Raw genomic sequence first — 20,606 nt, forward strand, 5'->3', positions numbered from 1 at the left:
TAGTTTAGATATCCTTTCTTGTGGAGCAGTTAATACCCCTGCTATGGGGAGGAAAGTAACTGGAAGTGTGGCTTCACTCTTAAAGTGCCTACCAACCTATTTATGCAAGATGTTTATTTGTTATGAAGGAGGCTCACACCAATATATCCCCCCCCCCCCCCCCTATGCGAAGGAGGCATGCTTTTGGTTGCAGTGGTGACTTTTTGGGGTTAAGAGAACTTAGATTCTACTATTGTCGGATATCTAAACAGACTGGAATTTTTTTATATTTAGATATAAAGAGTTAAAGTGATACTCGATTAAAATATAAGAGATTAAATTATAATTAATTTTTATTATATTTTTATGTTTATGTAACTTTATTATTTATATTTTACTTTTAATGCACCAAAAAACGCTTTGATTTAACTTTCGATGGTAGCTATGGAAATTTATATTTCTTTGGAAAATAAACATTTAAACTTAAAATATGTGTAATGGCGTAAATATAATTAACACAAATATAATTGAAGGTATTATTTAGAAATATCTTTAAATATTTGGGTTAATTATATGTTAACTTCCCCCGCTTCGATCGTCTCCTTTTGTATCATTTTTCACCTAAAATTATTGCGTTGGTTGAAGCACAACAAATTTGGGCAGGAGAAAAGTCGAATCACATATATATCACCGGATAGGATCGTAATCCGTCAGGCCCCATCAATCGTCTCCGCTTGATCGCTTATCTATGTCAACGTTGGCTTCGAATTGCGGCCCAAATTGATCATCTTCTCCGACGGATAGGAGAGAGAAGATAGAGAGCGATGGGCGGGGACTCCGCTTCCGATCTCCGCCTCTCTCCGGCGAAGCGCCCCAAAACGCTAGCTTCTTCTCCATCTTCCACCGCCAAAGGGAAGGAGAAGATAGTGGAGTGGACGCCGCCCGCCGCCGCCACCGGCCACATCGACTTCGACCTTGACATTGATAAAAGCTGCGGCATTTGCCTCTCCGGCGTCGGAAGTGGCCGTCTGGTCCGCGGCGAAATCGACAGCTGCGACCACTTCTTCTGCTTCGTCTGCATCATGGAGTGGGCCAAGGTCGAGTCCCGCTGCCCCTTCTGCAAGCGCCGCTTCCGGACCATCCGACGTCCTCCGGCCATCGGAATCTTCCCCTCTGAGCGCGTCGTCGAGGTCCCCGTCCGCGATCAGGTGATGCGCCTCCGTGATCCAATTCTAGGGTTAGGGTTGATCCGATGTTTTGCTTTTTACACGAATCCGCTTCAAATTGTGAATAGGCGCCTTTAAGATTGATGCTTTACCTCGTTGTGGAGTGATGCTAATGCTAAAAATTTCTTTAATGTAATGCGTAATAAAGACAACAGCACAACCGTTTACAAGATATGTTATTGCAATTAATTCATCTCCCCCCGTAAAGTGAACTCCTTAATTGAAATCCATATAATCATATCTATGCACATCCATTGGAATAGTAGATAGAAAAGTCTTGATCTTTGCCTTGCCTGTTACTCTAATCCTGCTTAACATTATATTTGGGTAATGTAACAGGTTCATCATCCACTCGGCAATGAAAGCACTCGGAATTCTGACCCTTATGTGAACACGAACTGCAGTGTCTGCCATGTTTCAAAAGATGAAGAGCTTCTGCTACTTTGTGATTTATGCGACTCAGCTGCTCACACATACTGTGTTGGTCTGGGAGTTACTGTACCTTTTGGAGACTGGTACTGCCCCGATTGTGCTGCTTGTAGATATGAACATTCAAATAATCAAAATGATGAAGATACTTGCAACCAAGATCCTAACAAAAGTACCAGTACATTTCGAGTATCTGAGGCACCTGTGGCTGGCAGCACTTCAATACAAGTATCTGAGGTGCCTGTTTCTATATTTGATATCGTTGCTGAGGAAACCACTCTTAGTTCGTCGCACAGATTTTCTGCTACCCAAATTCTTGAAAGAGAAAGACCTGCTGAGATATCAACATCCAGGGGAGAGGAGTCACGGTCATTTTTGCAAGCATATAGAAGAACTCAAGGAGCAAGAACTTTGCGCAATTTATGCAATTTGTGTGACCGTGTACAAGTTCTGCGTGAGAATTGGACGGCTATACGTGCTGGTACATTAGGTTTTTCATCCAGTTTATCTGATAGTGCTTCCTCGGCCAGTGAAAGAGAAAGAAATGATAGCACTGGCAGAACTACTTCTCATGCAACAAGAGAGCTTGATCCCTCTTTACTTGTCAACAGTGAGCAAATTTTAAGTTCTAGTGCTTCAAGAAAGATATCCAACAGTGGGGGCTCTCAAGATGTCAATAAAGCATGGAAAATGATGGAAACTGCAAAGTCAACGGAGAAAACTCACAGGGGTCCTGCACATAATGTGGCTGTTAAGACGGGTGGAGAAGAGAACAAAAAATTCTCTCTCAAAGTAGTTCATCACGGTGAACCCCAATATGGCACTAAACGGAAAATGGATGGGCAGGTAGCAAAAATAGTGCCACATCTTGTTAGAGGGCAGAAGAACAATCAGGGAGCAATCCGTATTGAGAAAGCATCTGTTAAGCAGGATAAATTGTCAAAGCAAGACATCATATGCGTAGGAATGAGTATGCCAGATCCTCAGCAGGTAGAAACCCTACAGTCAACTTTGTATAATAATAAGGAAGAGCCAAGAAACCACGTCTCCATGCCTCCTTCAGTGTCTAGTGCCTCGACCTCATCATTTAGAGAACCTACTGAATTCTCCTCTCAGGTGTCAGAGCCCTACATCATGAAAGAGAATAAAGATACAATTATTGAAGAAAAATCAACTACACTAAGTTGCATGGCCAACAACAATGCCACGGGTAGAGTTGAACCCTCAGATAAAGTGAAAGTGGATTTGCTTGGCAAAGATCAGCGTGTGAGTAATATCACAGATGCTGATGAAAGATCAGTAAAAACAAACACTGCAAAGGAAGGTGCTAAGAGTGAGGTTCAGTCCTTGGTTAAGCTCAACTTGAAGTTACTTAATAGAGATCGAAAGTTAGGTGTGTTTCTTGTCTCTATTTCTTACAATTTCTTGACTCGTGCTATTTTGTTATCCGGAGTAGCAATGTCATCAGATATACAACAAAATCGTATCACCTATTTTGTGATTCTTTCTAGGCTTATTCGAGATTTAAGTTTTAAGTACTGGGCCATATTTCAGTACGAAAATCATCATGCAGGCTCAGCTCGAACCTGAAATTCCATTTCGGTCCAAGCTGTTGTCAGCCCAATTGGGATCAAATCCAATTGCTCTCTCTATGATAATAGAATTAGAATGGTATACATTTGTTCTTCTGATAAGTTATTCTGAAGAATCCTGACCATTATGTATGGCAACTAGTTTAGGTTTTTGACATTGGCACCATGCGGACATGATTTATCATGAAATATAAATTTCATCTCTCAAAAACATCTACTATATTTGCAAAATTTATTGAGGTGTCCTCTGATACAGGTGCTGACAGATTCAAGGAAGTTGCTAGGATTGCGACTCACACTGTATTGGCTGCATGCGGTTTGGAACATTCAAGATCGATTGTTCGCCCCTTCTCAAATTCCATTTGCAAGCACAGTGAAGAGATTCAGATGCTCAGTAGATCTAACTTGATGCCTAGTTCTTGCAGAAAATGCTTCTATTCCTTTATACAAGAGGTTGTTAATTCTGTATTGTCAGAGAAACATTCTCATCGAGCAAGCTCTGATTAGGTTTATTATAAATTTGTTGTTCGTATTTATTTGCACAAAAAAGGAGAGTCAATTTTGTCACCGTGCTTCCTTTTACACTTCATACTCTGTCTGCCTTCCAACCGTGCCTGCATCGTTTTACACTTCAACTTCATACCCCATGTCTATCTGTCTCCCCGAGGACTTTCAGATGCACCCCTTGTGTTTGGCTCATTTTGGTTTGAGTTAAGCAGTGCTCGAGGCTTTTCTTAAATGTCAATTTAAATTTCGAGTTGTACCTAAGTTAGAGCCACCTCGCTTGGACTCGTCAATATAAATATAATATTTATTAATTATATATATATAATAATATATATTATATATAAATTAACAGCAGTTCCCTCCTCTGTGCAAACAGCAGTTCCCTCGTCTAATCAAAGCTCAAGCTTCGTCTGAACTCAATATGACTCGGCTTGAGCTCAAGCCGAGTGGAGCTAAGCTAAGTTTAAACATCTTTAGAGAGCTTAAAATTAATTTCGAGCTGAGCTTATACCTCTAATTCTATCTTTGACAGCTTGATGCTCATAATAATCCAATCAATTGAATCAATTATTAAGCTAGTTCGGTTTTATTATTAGACCAGAAATGCAATTGATTTATTAAAAATCAGCAGACTAGATAGTTCAACCAGCGAAAGGATTTTGCGAACTGATTACCACTAATCACAAGTTTTCCTCTTTCAGATCGATTAGTAGGCCTACAACTCCCAAAACAATAGAAATAACAACCCTTACCATATGGGAAATTAAACCCATAACTTAATAGCTTTATTTTATATCTTTAAATTCATCAACGGTAGGATCTTTTAATTTTATGGCAAATGTTTAGTTGCCAACGGTGCAGACGAGGAGCTCACCTTTTTATCAAACAGTAAACTCCGATATCGTCCTCGCCAGCTCCTCGAAATCCTTAAACGAGCTCCCACCTTCCTCCACTGCCTCCTTCGCCCTCCTCTTCATCTTTTCTGCCCTCCTCCTCAACTCATCCCACTTCCCCTCCGCCACCGACTCGGCGAGGACTCGTCCCAATTCGCCATGGTCCGGCACCGACCCGGCCCCCTCGGCCACCCTCACCGCCACCCCCAGCTCCTCCACGAGCAGCCTCGCCGTCAGGAACTGGTCCGCCTGCATCGGCCACGCGAGCATCGCCGTGCCGCTCGCCACCGCCTCCAACACCGAGTTCCACCCGCAATGGGTCATGAACGATCCAACCGAGTCGTGACTCAGAATCGCCACCTGCGGTGCCCACCCCCGTATCACCAGTCCCCTCCCCTTCGTCCGCTCCTCGAACCCGTCGGGTAACGTCACCACCGGCTCATTCATGACCCAGACGAAGCGGACGCCGCCGAGCTCGAGCGCCGCGGCGATAGCACGAACCTGCGCCTCGGGAATCGTGTACTGGCTCCCGAAGCAGACGTACGCGACCGACCGCGGGGGGCACGTGCTCAGCCACGCGGGGGCGGCGGCGCCGTCAACCTCCGGCGATTCGGAGGCCCTCAGGAGCGGGCCGACGGCCCAGACGCGATCATGGCCGTAGGATTCCCTGAGATGGGCGAGGAATTCGCCTTCAAACGCGTCGAACGTATTGATCGCGGCGCCCCAGCTCTCCCTGTTAGCGAGGAACGACTCCCTCGTGAACTCCCAGTCCGGATCTCGGGCGACGTACCGCCGGAAGATAGAAGGGAGGTGAGCATAAGGGAAGGAAGGGGAGGAGTGTAAGGAGGAGAGGGTGATCGGATCGGTCGACTCGGGCGGCATGTTGTCCCAGATGTAGTCGAAGGCCGCGATGGTGAAGGCGCCGGAGGAGTAGAACACGACGTGCCGGACGCCCAGCTCGGCGGCGAGGCGGTGGGTCCAGCCGAGGAAGAAATCCGACAAGACCAGCGAAACGGGTTTCGGGTTGGATCCGGATCGGGCCCAGGTGAGGATCTGGGGTTGGAGGAAGGAGAGTGCGCGGATTAGGGCGGCGATGGAGGAGTGATGAGGGAGGCGGCGCACGTGCTGAGCGTGTGAGGGGAGGGAGGGGTGGGAGTCCGGGAAGGGGAGGACTAGGGGAGAGGCGGAAGGGGTGGAGGAGAGGAAAGGGCGGAGGAGGGGAAGGTTTAGAGGGGTGGTGAGGACGGTGATGGAGAAGCCATGGCGGAGGGAGAGGAGGTGGGCGAAGTCGAGGAGTGGGAGGAGGTGGCCTTGGGCCGGGAGGGGGATGACGAGTATGTGAGGCGGAGAAGATGAAGACGAAGACGAAGACGAAGACGAAGAGAAAGTGGTGGGTGGTGCGCTCATAGTGTTCGATGTCGGTTCCATTAGAGGAGAGATGAGGAAGAGAAGAGGAGAAGATATATTATCCTTGAAGAAAAAATTCCAACAGAAGACTTGGTTGGTTGACTGATAGACTTGGGACTTGGGACTTGGGACTTGGGAAATGGGATTCTTTATCTTCTTCTCCCCCCGCCCTCCTTAATTTATTAACTTTACTTGGCAAACCAATCGTTGGGTTGGGCTTTATCGCTTAACATATTAAACAAATAACGGCCTATTGTGAACTATTAGATTGGGCTTTTTGTCGTATCCGTCTTCATGAAGCGTTACATGGGAACTTGCCTACTTGGGCTTATTTGGCAAAATGGTCATATATTGATATTGGCCGCACTCAAAAGTGAAGTACGAGATGTCCCCCAACTTTGGCATCATTCTTCTTCATTTGACTGAAATGAACGGAGGAATGAACCAATCTGTTTACTGCCATCCAATTTGATTTCTTATTTAAATTTACTGTCAGTCTCAACTCTCAATAGTTTCTTATATCACTATTTTCATAATATTTTAAACTAAATAGATGTATAATAAATATTAATCTCGATACAATTCACAGACCCCATATCTCTACCTGCTCAACTCTCTTATATTCCCGAATAAAAATCGGATATCAAGATTGAAAGAAAAGAAAATTTTTGAACTATCGGATGCATCGGACCCGTATTCCACCCTAGATATTGATTGATCTAATGCACAAATAAAGTAAAATTAAAGATGAACAGGCCAAGGATAGCCCATGCTGGTGGACCACCATGACCAATCAATGGGCGATTAGGTGAGGAGAGAAGCACATTACAACAACTACACTCCACAGACATCTATCTTGGAAGTAAAGTTGTTTAATCTGAAGCAGACTTGTCACCAACCCCCCCATCTCGATCGTGGATAAGGGAGCAGAGCAAATTATATCAGTGGGGCATTGTGCATACTCTGAAAGCTCCAACTCCAGCCCACAGCAACAAAGAGATGGTGCACAGAATGTCCTCAAAACTTTCAAAGTAAAGCCCCCAGTTTGGGGGTAATAATGTTCAGAAAAGTGCTCACTTGACGACAAGTTGTCTTCCAAAAGTCCTTGCATGCGGCTATCGGTTTCTCAGTCAAGCAAGATATCTGTCTGTCATTCTCTATTTGACTACATATTATTACATAGAATTGAAGAAGAAACAAGATTGGAAACATAATGCCATTGTCTTGCAACTAAAAATTAGAAAGGCAAAAGGTGAAAAAAGTATGATGAAAAATGACGATAGTTTCAGGGAAAATACAGTAGGTAGAAGTAAATAAAGCACCAATTCATGTCAGTATGTATTATGATTACAAGTATAGACGGGTAGTAGGCAATGGATTACAAGTATGATGCACTCCACTTACAGCATTCAACAACAAAATTCTCTATTATTTTCTGATATAAACCCTAAAGCGTACTTTTGAGAATAAATTAATATTGCCAAAATTATAGTTCCCTGGTGAGAGATACTATTGCAGATTCAGCGCATTTGCTTGATCAACAACCGAAATGGACAGTACAAATATAAGCAGATGTACATAAAAACTCTAAAAAAATTTATTGTGACAAGTAGTCCGAAGGCATATAATGAGAAGAAAACAGGCAGGTTCTCACACTCACCTCCCTCAAGTAACTGACATCTAACTAGAAAGACATATATACAAAAGCACCATCATCTCGACATGCAGATCCAACACATTCCCTTGACACCAGTCACCGTCTTGCAAGCCCCAGTGAGTGATGGTTTTATTCTTTTTAACTCCCATCTTCATTCTTTATATCTACCAGAAAGGGCACAGCAAGCAACAAACAGCTAATGAGCAGACGCAACCATCCTCGCTACTCTCTTGGATCATACTCCTACTCAAAACTGGCAAGAAGTGCCTAGCCTCTGCCTCTGCCTCTGGCCAGCGGGCCCACACTTCCGGCCGCGAAATGCGCCGGGCAGCAATTCCTGGAACTTATCAAGGAATGCTCCCCATTCCTCATCCCCCATGTCTGCCAGCTTCACAAAACTTGCACTTGCAGGTAGCTGCTCGTTTGCACTCCTGCTGCTCCCTCCTGGAAGCCCACCGCCACTGCCACTGTTGGTAGTTTTAGTAGTACCTTTAGACTTTGGAACATGGCGCTGAGATTTCTCCACAAGACCGATGCCCTTCAGTGACGTGGACAGCTTCAAAACATTAGGAAGCAGTTCATTAACAGGCCTGAAGCAAGAAAGCCCTTCCACACCGCAATCTTCATTGGCATCATCTTCCTCCTCCTCTAAACACTCCTCCAATTTTGACAGTGGATTTCTGGAACTCCCCCCCTTAAAACCAAAATTGTAGAATGGTATTGCTTTCGGCGGCAGCATATCATCTTCACAATCAATAGGAAATAGGAAATCATCTTCTTCTGCTGACTCAGCTGCTACAGGAAATATCTCTCTTTCTGCCATCAATCTCCTTGCCTCAATGCAAACTACCTCCAGCTCACTTGGCTCTTCTTCCATACCAGTAAACTCTCTGCTCATCATCTCACCTATCTCTGCTAGGCAAAGACCAAATGCTGCCGCTTCCTTCAGAAAGATTGTTGAGAGGACCAAGACCCTAAGACATGCTTCACGGATCATGGGCAGCTCCGTTCGAAGCATTTCAGAGTCTTTTACCGGATCTAGATTAGCTATATACTCGAGCTCATCATCAGAGAAAGGGATAGATGCCTGGGGCCAATGGATCCACTCAAAATAAGGATCCTCCAAGCTCTCTGGTAGGCAGAGACCATGATCAATAGGGATCAATTCTGTCTGAGCCCCAAACCTACCAGATCCATCATCAAGCCTGCGGACCAGAAGGTTACCAGCATGTCTGTCAGTGTTGAAGATTCTAACATCGAGTATCCCAATCCTGTGTACAGCAGAAACAGGAAAGTTTGATGTTCCATGGTCACTGGCATCAAAATCATGAGGAATAAATTGCTGGAATGATGCAATCTTGCTAACAACTTGCGGCCTCCTGTCATAAGTTTTATTGTTGGTACATTCAACACCTTCATTCACATTAAATACTGAATGAGAAATCTTGACCAGGACTGTCGGAGGAACTTTAGCAAAGTGATCATAGTCTAGAAGGTAGGCAGCCACCTCACGAAACCCTGTTTCACCAACCCGCACTGATCTTTTGAGGCCTGGCTGTCCAAGGGTTTTACCAATAAAACCTTTTGGATTGTTGGGTGCAAATGGCTCCTCATCAGTCGGCTTGACAATAGCAACACTCTCACCACTGTAGTTCCTGAAATAGTATGCACCACCAAGCCCACTGTGAACAGGTATGGGGTCAACACCATTTCTAATTGCCTTGACGACATCCTTAATAAGCTGCTTCATCCGAGAGCAACGGCTTGAGCACCCTAAGATTTCTATAGGTCCACTCCGATCTCTTTGCTGGAGATCCTTTCCGGTAGGGGAGAGGCATGGGGTGGATGAACTCCTATGCATGAAATTCCGGGTGAGAAGCAATGGGGAGTCATTCCGAATGTCACTAAGATCATTCTTCAGAACACGGTCACCAAAAGTCAGCGAGCTCTCCTCAGTGGGCACATGGAGGGCTAGCTGCAACTTCCTTTTCACAGTGTGGGCATTGTCTCCACGATCCAATTCGATGCCTAAGACGCAGCCAGTGTCAGTTTGGACAAAAACGCGTTTCCACCAAGCAGGTCTTCCCTCGCTTTTACTTTTTCCCCCGTATTCACTGCTGAAGGTGTGATTCAGGACTCCAACTGCCATCTGTGTCTGAACAGGGCTATCCAAGTTAGGAGACATGGAACAATGCAGAGGATGTGAGGTAAGTAAAGTGAAGGTCAGCGGCAGAAGGCAGTCCTTTTTTTCCTCTTCTTCTTTCCCAGGCGCACACCAAACACCAGAATTGATGCGGAAAAAGAGAGGGGAATGCGAGTTGTGCAATCAATCATCAAGTGATCAAGTGAACATTGAACACATCAACCATCAAACTCGCACTAGAAGCAACAGAGAGCAGCTCTTAACGACAGGGAGACAGTTGAAGATGGAAAGGCCTCCCCCTAAATCAGGGAAGCCATCATGTCACACTGTATAGGATCGAGAAGAATAAAACCCTGCAAAACAGAATGCGACGGATCATAAGTATGAGCTAAAGTTTACAAAATTTTGTAAGTAACAATTAGGCCATCTAAACATAACGCAATTAAAAGGTCTCGCATAAAATGAAAACGAGAAAACTATCAAATGGGTCTTATTCTTTCTCATAACTTTGGACCGAATCAACCGTTGCTTTCAAAACATTAGAACCGTGTAAAGTACTTTAGAGATCCCGTAGAAAGGATGAGAAGAGCTCTTACAAGGATAAAGACTTAATAAGCATAAATCAGTGCAATTTAAAAAAGAAAAAAGAAAAATAAGAAGGAGCGGTTTGACTTGTGATATGATACTACAAATAGCCAACATCATCCACCTAAATAAGAAAAAGAACACATTTACCAGTGCAACTAGCAGACCAGAACCATGAACCACAAAGATTCTCTAGGGGCATATCCGACGAACTTATAGTGAAATATAGCGAGAACCAGAGATAGGAATTATTGTTCTTATAAAAATAATAGGATATAATTAACAGAAATTATACTAAAAGGTTCACGAGTAACATGTTGCAGAACAGCAGAAGTTTGAAAAAATAAAAAACGAAAGTATCCCAAAGAGAAGACTTCAAATTACGAAGATCTAGAAGCATGCAACCCGCTTCTACTATTTTTGAGCAAGTAGCAGTCCAATCAAAGCAAAACCCCTCAAATTCCTACCGGTAGATCATGCTCAACTCATAAAACCAGTCAATGTCCGAAATAATGCAAAAAGTCTTTAAAAAATCCCCACGGAATCAGCTAAGTAGAGCACAAACTACAGATTTCGCGAAGAAATGACGCACTTCGATCGATTCATACGACAAACAACTAAGAGCGAGATCGAACTCACATGCGGGTAAGATCTGATCGGGAAGCAGCCCAAACTCGAGCGAGAGAAAGCCGCCGCCTTCTCCGCCCGCTGCACGACGACGACAGACGATCGACGGCGACGATCCACCGATGATCCGTACGAACCTTTGTGCTCTTACTCGTACTCTTCTTCCTCCTTTCCTTCACTTTTCTCACTCGCTTCCTCCGAAACGCCCTCTTAACTCCTCCTTGTTTATGTAGGTTGAAGCAACCAATGATGCGGTAAAAAATTAACCGTAGTTAGAGGACCGTCTTTCTCTTTCAGCAGGAGATTCTTACAACTAACACCCCTAATCTTTCTCAATCATTCATCAGACCAAACTTTTCCACATTTCACCAGTACAGACTTGGATATTTGAGTTTAGTCCGGCCCATCGGCCATTAAGCCTGACCGTATGCCTTGCATCCGCATATAATATAGTACTCACCCGGGGTGTTTATTGGAAAAATCTTATTTCCCGTCAAGTCTCCAATCTTAACCCCCATCCTATCGCCGGTTCCCCTCACCTGCTCCTCGGATCCGAAGTCTCTAGAAGGCCATAGTCCCACCGTCCGATTAAACCGTGGATGCGAGATCGGGTACCACGATTGCGACATTTGGCACGTACGGAGGCACGTGAAAGGCGATGACGAGAATAAAGCTGATTGGCCCGTATCCGGTGATGTTACCGTCCATGCCACCCAAATTGACTAAACTGCCCACATTCCATCTCTAATTAACGTTCAAACCCCTCGCTTTTCTACGAGGCATAAATGTAATTTTCTCACAGTATCCGTCCACCGATATTTTTGTCGTCTTTAATACCTCACAATTAACCTAATCCAAGATAACCATACTTGGCGGGGTCATTCCGGGAATTAAATCCACTAGAATCCATGGAATTATGGGATCTTAGTTACGTCGCGGGCCCACCGGGATTATAATTTTATTTTCTCCGGACTTGAGATGGTAATGAGTTAATTTGAATTAACTTAAAGCCTACGTTAAAGGCGACCCAAGTGGGGACTTGTACGGTTGCGAGTGGATAAAAGCCAACGTGGATGGGTTAAGATTAATCGGGATACGGGATTTAATTATGAGGGTTTATCCACTTCTGTTATCGGGATTAACGAAGGTCGAGTTCTCCATTATCCTCGGGATCGTAGCTAGCGACTATTAACATTTTTTAGACGTGGCTTCCACTTTAAATTCGCGTTGAATAAGCCGGTAGAATAACACCATCTATCCCCCCCAGGAACACTTTCTTATACTTATCCGAGTTTTAGAATCAAGAGGTCAGTCTTCTTCTCTAAGTTTAGGGAGGGGGTTCAAAAAAGTGCAAAGCAACTGTGCAAGTGAACGAGGATTGATGTTGAGACGAAAGAAACAAGTAACGAATACAAGCAATGGTTCCTTAGATCGCTCAAGGTGGGTGAAACCAATGGAAGTTGGAAAGGGACTTGGAAATATTCCAATTCCCCACAAGTAATTCTCAATATATTATTCGGTCCTACTGCCACAAAAACAGATGCTCAACTTAATTATTTTACTTTACAAGGGTCAAAATGTAAAAAAGAGGTACTATTAGATCATATTAGAATTAGACTCCACTAAACAAAAGTGGTCATATCATGGTTGGCGGAGAATAACAAGTAATTAAACATGTACGTAGGTGGGCTCCAAGTGCTTAATTTCTTCTCTAACTTTATCCTCTGTGTCGCGTTATTTAGTTACAAGATCTAGATAACACGATTAATATAATACAAACCCAAGGGTTATTATAAATTATATGGGATTGCTAGTTGAAGCTTTTGGCTCAGGGTTGGTCCTTGGAAAGTTATCCAGTAGATATTTAATTTCAAACTTAGAGCTGGAGAATATCTCTATCTGGCACAGTTGATACTTTAAAATATGATCTGTATATTATATACTGAAAAGATGAGAACATGGAAAACTAGGCGATGAGCTACAACTTTTCGCAGCTATTAAATATTTCATTGATACATTAAATTAACTCATCTCTGCTCAAATTCCTCCCTTTGATATTTTTAGGGTTTTTTTTTTATTGTTGATGAGTTCGAAGATAAGATGAGTTAACAAACAAAAAACTAGCCCTTTTTAGTATTTAGCTAAGTCTTTCAGCTAATATAGTAAACTCACTAGTCTAAGTTTCAAGTCATATGCTTTGTCGAAAAATTACTCTGAATCAAACACCGTTAAGACTTACTCTCAACCGTCGCGCCGCCGAACTGATTCTTCAAGTCAACTTCCATTAAGCCAAATCACAAAATCATTAAATATTTATCTCCGCAATTTTACTTAGGGTTAGATTTTTTTTTATTATTCATGAGATGGAAGGTAGATATGGACCGGACAAAGAGCCAACCCTCCCTAGATACATAGGCACTTTAGGTCCAATCGAACTTTTAGTTGTCTAATTTAGGCTTCAAGCCATATTCATCGCTGAACAATTGCTTTAAATTAAACGTCACCGAGTCGCCAAGACATACTCCAAATTGTTCTTCCAAACTAACCGCATTGCCGTACCTACCGATTCTACTAGAATTGGTTCGTCTTAGGATTAGAGTTGAACTGTATTTTTTTTTTTTTTTTTTTGAAAGCCCTTGGAGTTGAACTGTATCTTCTAGTAGTTGTTGGCGTGACTCGATTAGCGAGTAATATCGTATGCAGCGGAGATTGTATGAACTCGGTTCATAGGTGGTGCGTGGGTGAGGGAGTTTTCAGGCTACGTGGCGGATAACGATGGGTGGGGTCAGGTCAGACGTGTCATGTCGTGTCGTGTCGTCGCTCACCCAATCACGTGCAATAAGGTACAGAAGTCACGTGGAGCCTCCTTAAAGTATAACAATGTTATTATCCTGTTCTCCTTCGCCTAGTGGCTAGTAGTGCCCATCCTGCAACTTTGCCTCCACGTCTTCTCTTTGCAGGCGACTGGAGACTGTCTCCAGTAGCACAGCAATGGAGTTTTGAATCCCCAATCCCAAATTTCTATTTCTTATACACTGTAATTAATCTTTTCAATACAATTTACCCCATGTATTCTCTTGTATTATGGTCAACTAAACTCAACCAAAAGACGACTTAACTACACTATAAAAAAAATTAAAATATATTTATCCAAATATTCCTATATTCTTAAATAGTGTTAGTGTTTGACTTAACCCGCAATATATTCAGTAAATATTTAATCAAACCGGTGGCTTAATTTATGAATGTTAAAAATGCACAAAATATGTGAAAATATATGGTGTTAAGTGTAAAATTTGCCTAAAATCTCTAACGTTGTGCAAACAGTGTGGGCTTCTTGGCCCAGCCCAGTCATATGTCTCCAGCAATTAACCCAATCACTCGCTCACACACAATAGACCAAGAGCTTCTCTCGATTATTTTTATACGAAAACTTATTGGTATATACTTCTCGTACACTTTAATCGTTCTACATAAACTATTGAAAGCCAATTTTCCACAATTATACTTGTTACCGAGCAACTAAGAGTACTTGATATTACGGACTAGCCAAACTTGACTTTGTGAGAAGAAGAGAAATGCTTAGCAGCAGCAACCATGGCTGCCTCCGGCGAAGCCGGCGGCCGTGCCTTGTCACCACCGCCGGCCTTCGGATCTACCAGACATAAGCACGAGAACCAAGAGGCTATCGCCGAGAAGCCCTTTTTGCCCTTACTTCCCATGATCAACTTGATTAATTTGGCCAACAGCCAACTCCAAGCTATGACTTGCTTACTTCCTCCCTCTCCTGAGATCAAGTACAACCTCTGAGTGTTGAATGTTGTGAAAGTTTATAAGCCACCCTCTGGATTTATATAGTCTATGATTTGGTAGCTAACTTGGTGATTAAGGTAACTGCAAGAGGTATATTGTGGAATTTGGTCGTTTCTAACTATAAAAGTTAGTCAAATAATGGGCAAATTCTATGAAAAAGGATGTGCATGGCTTTCGTTGAAGGTTCCATTCTTGACCAACGCAACGCCTGAGATAAACGAGGCAATTACTTAGTTTTCCTTCTTTTGTAGTATTACACATGACCATGACCAATTCTACGCGGCTTATTTCAATCATTATCAGTCTATCGATCACACCTGGTAGAGAAGAATATTCCTGGAGACCGAACTCGAAAGTCCAAGTAGAGCTCTGAGCGATCCAAAGCTACTGCGTCATGCACTGCTACCACTTACATGGGGGTCTTCCTGGCTTTAAGTCTCCCGAGGAGATTAAACTATATAATAATCATCATAACAATCGGATTCCAACACACCACCACCTACAGTCTTAGCAGTACTCCTCAGCATCATCTCTGCACATATATTCTCAGCTACATATTGTTCATGGGCAAAGAAGTCTACGACGGCCGCCGCGGCTCTTGAGATGGTGGATCTCTTTGGTGCAGAGAGTTGGAAGAGGAGACTCGAGAGATAAGTTGGCAACAACACCTGATGCAGCCATGGTAGCTGCAGCTGAGCATTTGCTCGATCACAAACTGTACCTAATATACCATGTACAATATGATAGTTTGATTCTTTTATATCTTTATACTAGTAGATGATGTAGTTGTAGGAAGTGATTGTGATTTGAGATATCTAGTTGATATACTACACCTGATTTCTTCTTTAAGCACTTCATGATGCATGAAGTATATATTATTACACAGACAAAGAGTGAATAGTTTTGCTAGTGTGAAATAGCTAGGCTAAACTTCCCATCCTGTTCCAATGTTTCCTCTCCTTGCTTCTCCAAAAAGATAGGATCTCATAGAACTGCAGAGAAAATTAATAGAAAAAATTAATACGCATATGTTATGTTCAAGATATGTATTTGTGATGCAGTTTCTTCTTTTTTCTTAACTTTTGCCATTAATTTATAAGGTTAATTATACTTAAACCTATGAAGTATCACCATTTTTCATGAACGCCTATTTGGGACACATAGGCATCATAAACAGTTATAATATCTTAAATATCTTTTCTAATAAACTTTTCATATGTTTATCACTGAGAGTATTTTAGATATTTTGAGGAAAGAATATAAATTTTAGTTTATTAAACATCTTATTTTGACAAAGAATGTTTTAGTTTTTTTAAAGTTTTCCATCTAGTGTCAGCAAGAGATAAAACATTTTTAATAATTCTATGTGATAGTTTGGAGGATTCAGTGTAAAGCTTAAGGAAAGATTAATCAAAACCAGAAAAAGGTAGGACTTGAATAAGATAGTGCATGGAAAATAACCTTAGCTTATGTGAAAGAGAGGGACTCACACTCTTATATCCTCCTATCTCCATAACAAATTAATAAGCATATGTTATATATGTATTTGTCATGTAGTTTTTTTTTTATCTTAACTTTCGTAATTAATTATAAGGTTAATATAATTAGATCTTTGAAGTGTCACCATTTTTCATATACTCCTATTTGTGACACATAGACATCATAAACAGTTAAAATTATCTTAAATATCTTTTCTAATAAATTTTTGATATATTTTCTATCTACAAGTTATCACATTCAAGTCATATATGAGCACAGATATATATGATATAAAGCTCGGGGAATATTTCAAAGAGATTCGTAATCAAAACAGGAAAAGCTAGCTAGCTATTCAAGCAACTTGAATGCATGGAAAATATACTTAGCGTACGAGAAAGAGAGGAACTTACACTCTTATATCCTCCTCTATCTATAACAGATTGTTCTTGAAATCCCTCGAACTCCTCTTTACTCTCCTCGCCATTAACAAACAACTCTACACTCTTCTCCTCCCCCTCCTCTTCTTCTCCTTCGGATGACTCATCTAACCTCGGAACTTCCGAGCTGTTCAACTCAACGCAATCTTGCTCATTGCCACCAACACAATCTTGACTATAACGGTCATCCTTATAAGGATAAATTCTCGCAAGAGGCAAGTTGGGTACTCGGATTAGAATGGCGGACAAGAGGTAGAGGGAGGAAAGGATGCATAAAATTGGGAAGAAGAGGAAGAAGGAGAAAAGCGAGAGGAGGACGAGAGAGAAGAAGAGCGAAGGGAGGAGGAGGAGGAGGCAGAGGAAGAGGGTTACAGAGAGCTTACATGCGTGCAGAGAAGGCATGAGAAAAATTAATCCAAGGGGGAAGAGGAGAAGACCGGGGTTTGATTCGAGCGTTCGCTGAAGAGTGCTGTTATGGGGTTTTTAACACGTGGAGATTGGAGAGGAGCTAGTTTACACGTGTCGACGGATGAGTTAGAATGTACCAAAAGATCGTGCATTCTTTTTGGGCTGGATCCATACGGCACTATTGGGCCCGGCCTGCTTTCATATTTGGCAGAGAAAAAGAATTAAGTAAGGTGTTATTTGTAATTTTCCTGTGTGACTTCAAAGAAGAAGCACGGAGGACTTGATTTGGAACTGCGACGGTAATAGGAAGTTTATTAATACAGAAATGGAAAAGGTGCGGCGATAAGATTTGCGTTTTGTGTATGACACGTGGCGGGTAAATGGCCGGCCGCGAGATTAAGAAACACCGGGGTCCGTATGAAGCCAACGGAGCAGTCACGTGAGTCAGCACGTCACCTCCCTCCACACGCGCCTAAAGTCGACAGGTCATTTCGAGCGAAGCACATGCTTTAGTTAGTTGGCCTCCCCTGGGCCCCACACCCTCTTACCTGACACGTCACCAGAATGGGCAAGCACCCCTTGCACGTGCTCCGCTTCTCGTTGCGCCTCGTATCGGTGCCCTTTCCTAGTCCCTATACGGGAAAAATGGGGCTTCCTGCATCCATCTAGACCCTTCCGACGATTCTAAATTTACGTTTATATCCTCTTCAAATTTACAATTCTATTTGCATTTTTGTAGATGCTAGAGCATTGAGGGGTATTTCGGTAAAAGCATGCTATTTTGCTTGGAAAGGAACCGTTCCGTCAATAGTCTGACGGCGTCAGATGCCGTTACTAACCCCGCGCCGTTGAAACCCCCCCCCCCCCCCCCCCCCCCGCGAGCCGCGACAAAGCTGCCGCTCTCCGCCGGGGACCACCGCACGCGATCCGTAGCGGCCACGTCATCGGACGGATGGTGTGCACGTGAGGTGCAGCTCATCCTCCTCTCACGTGCCCCCCCCTCGCGTGGGTCCCCACGGCTATGATAGCGGCGTCCGCTGTTCTCGACACCCCCCCCCTTCACATGCGCCACTTTCGGATCCCAAAATAAATCCGAATCCGGATTCCCACCCATTACCGGGCCCACGCAGCCAACCGCCATGAGTTGGCCACGTGATTTGGGCGGTAGGCGACCTTTATGTTTTCACTCACGTGACCAGCAACCACACCAGCGACTAAAATCGCGACGCGTGGAATGGAAAAGGTTTTTTAAATTCACCCGCGAGATTAACGGAAACGCCTCATAATAGATCTTTACGTGAATGACAGAAACCATTATTTACTAATCCCTAAACGGATTCCCTTACAGTGAGAAGAAGGGAATGTCTAAGCATCGGAACAAAACCTAAGTACCCTTAAAATCTTTTTTTAATTAGACTAAGTCTATATCTAATAGTAGTTTAATTGGCCTCTTGGTTTTTGTCTAATGAATTGGGAGCCATCCTACCTGTATTTCATGAATGTGGAGAGCCTTTTGTATGTCCTGGAATCTTAATCTCTCTCTTCTCTCTCTCTCTCTCTCTCTCTCTCTCTTGCCTTATCATGCATGCTTACTATTAAATAAGGATGTCACATCTTTAATGAGTCTCTTTCTGTACTCTTTGTGGAGATAATGACACAGGAAGGGTGAAACTATCAACTACTTTGTCATAATTAATTAATTTTCTTTTGTTTGAGTAGCTAAGACTTTAGGGTTATAGGAGTCATGTGTCTCTATGATTGTTAATAAGTATGTGGGTGTTATAAAATACACAATAGGGAGTGGAATAAACTAACGATAGAAGGTTTACCTATGGAGACTGCATGCATGTTAGAGCTCATGTGGGTATATAAAATATATAATGCTTCGAGGTATGGAGACATGGAGGTGAAGCAAGCATGTTGGGTTTCAGAGTAACTAAAGATGTGAAAATATTAATATAGTACGCATGGAAATGGTATTGCTCATTTGGAATGTGATGGGCAGCTTAGGGATGTGTGAATTTGGCAACCAAGTTGGAGTTGTAAATGAATGATATAAATGATTGGTTACTGTCAGAAATTTCAAACGGAAAAGTCAACAATATTATTATCGTTTTGTTTGTTGTCTGCAGTATAAGAATTAATTCAAAATAATACTCTTACGGTAGTCAGATTTGAAAGTAAATTACTTAAACCAATAAACTAGTACCTGCTAACAAATTTATACCTTCATTACCATGATAGGTCCAAAAGATTACCTGAATCCATGAGTAATCGATAGAAGACTTATATATACAGACCATATTTTCTCTTTAATTACGATCGAAAATAAAAACAGAGAGGGTAAGACCAATATATTTTCGCATACAGGAAAAGCCTAGCTAGCTTGATTGAATTATATTAAAATAAGCCACCGCCCCATCAACAGGATTCGCTCATTTAATTAAGCAAAACTTTGATCTCAGACACATATAAAAGAAAGAAAAGGTTGGCTCATGATTGTTAAAAAAAAATCTGGATGGATCCATGCTAGCTAGAAACCTAGCTAGCAGCTATGGAGTATCTTAAATTTAAACGTTTATCGTACCAACTATATATCTATACCATCAGAGTTGGTAGATGACAAAGATAAAGAAGTAACAGTAACAACAAAGGAATGAAGGATAGATCTGGATCCCAACTTTGCAAGACCTAGCTGGAGTAATTCTATCTGGAGCTATCTAAGGAGGGTCGTTACGATGTGGCATCACCCGAATGGATGGATCGTGCATTTATATCTGCTGGTTTTACGATGCGTAAAGTTATTTTTTATCATGCATGCATACTTTATCAACTTATGATTTATGTCCTACCTTTTTTTAATATTCTTAATTCGGTCCCTACGTTTTTTTTTTAAATTTATTAAATAATTTATTGAGAGAGAAAAAAAAAAAAAAAAAAGTAGCAGTGGTGGTGGTGGAAAGGAGGTGGGGAGGGAGGAGGGGGGGGGGGGGGGGGGGGGGGGAATCTCATGCACATGAGACCTCTCTCTCCACGGGATGCCCGCAATTTTCGGCCGTTCTGGGATTAGCCCGTGGGCCCCACGCCACTCCCGTTCGGCGGCCTATCACGTGACCTTTCTCCCTCCGAACTCTCCATCCCCTTTCTTTAATTATTTTTCTTGATTAACTTTTTCCCCCAATCGGGATTAGCGCTAATCATCCCTTCCCGCTCCCGAGGCACAACCGGGGTCAACTCGCCGTACTTCCGCACGGGATCCCCCATCCCACCACCTCGTGGCTCTATCTACACCGTTGGGTTAAGGGGTTAACGCATGTTAACATTAACCGCGACGCCGTCTGCATGACGGCGTTTATGAGCGACGGAGGAATAGGGATTAGAGACACACACACATACACGCGCATATATATAATGGAATAAAAAG

The 20,606-nt window shown here is 42.7% G+C and overlaps 3 protein-coding genes across 3 annotated transcripts; 1 reads left to right on the forward strand and 2 right to left on the reverse strand.

Moving 5' to 3' along the window:
* The first annotated feature begins 572 nt into the window (after window positions 1-572).
* Window positions 573-3,998, forward strand: LOC140777798 (uncharacterized). The gene is made up of 3 exons (XM_073122148.1): window positions 573-1,187; window positions 1,545-3,027; window positions 3,483-3,998. The coding sequence occupies exons 1-3, from the start codon at window positions 804-806 to the stop codon at window positions 3,731-3,733; spliced, it is 2,118 nt and encodes a 705-aa protein (XP_072978249.1). The 5' UTR covers window positions 573-803; the 3' UTR covers window positions 3,734-3,998.
* LOC140777799 (flavonol 3-O-glucosyltransferase UGT89B1-like) lies at window positions 2,622-6,188 on the reverse strand. Its single transcript, XM_073122150.1, has 2 exons — window positions 4,608-6,188; window positions 2,622-2,761 (listed from the first exon to the last, which is right to left on the reverse strand). Exon 1 carries the CDS (start codon window positions 6,052-6,054, stop codon window positions 4,615-4,617), a length of 1,440 nt encoding a protein of 479 aa, XP_072978251.1. The 5' UTR covers window positions 6,055-6,188; the 3' UTR covers window positions 2,622-2,761; window positions 4,608-4,614.
* A 1,352-nt stretch (window positions 6,189-7,540) lies between these two features.
* LOC140777639 (phosphatidylinositol 4-kinase gamma 5-like) lies at window positions 7,541-11,254 on the reverse strand. The gene is made up of 2 exons (XM_073121889.1): window positions 11,058-11,254; window positions 7,541-10,186 (listed from the first exon to the last, which is right to left on the reverse strand). The coding sequence occupies exon 2, from the start codon at window positions 9,873-9,875 to the stop codon at window positions 7,938-7,940; it is 1,938 nt and encodes a 645-aa protein (XP_072977990.1). The 5' UTR covers window positions 9,876-10,186; window positions 11,058-11,254; the 3' UTR covers window positions 7,541-7,937.
* Window positions 11,255-20,606: the final 9,352 nt, after the last annotated feature.

The sequence above is a fragment of the Typha angustifolia genome, chromosome 15 (assembly GCF_048772165.1).
Source record: "Typha angustifolia cultivar Huaian chromosome 15, ASM4877216v1, whole genome shotgun sequence".
In the NCBI taxonomy this organism is placed as follows: Eukaryota; Viridiplantae; Streptophyta; class Magnoliopsida; order Poales; family Typhaceae; genus Typha; species Typha angustifolia.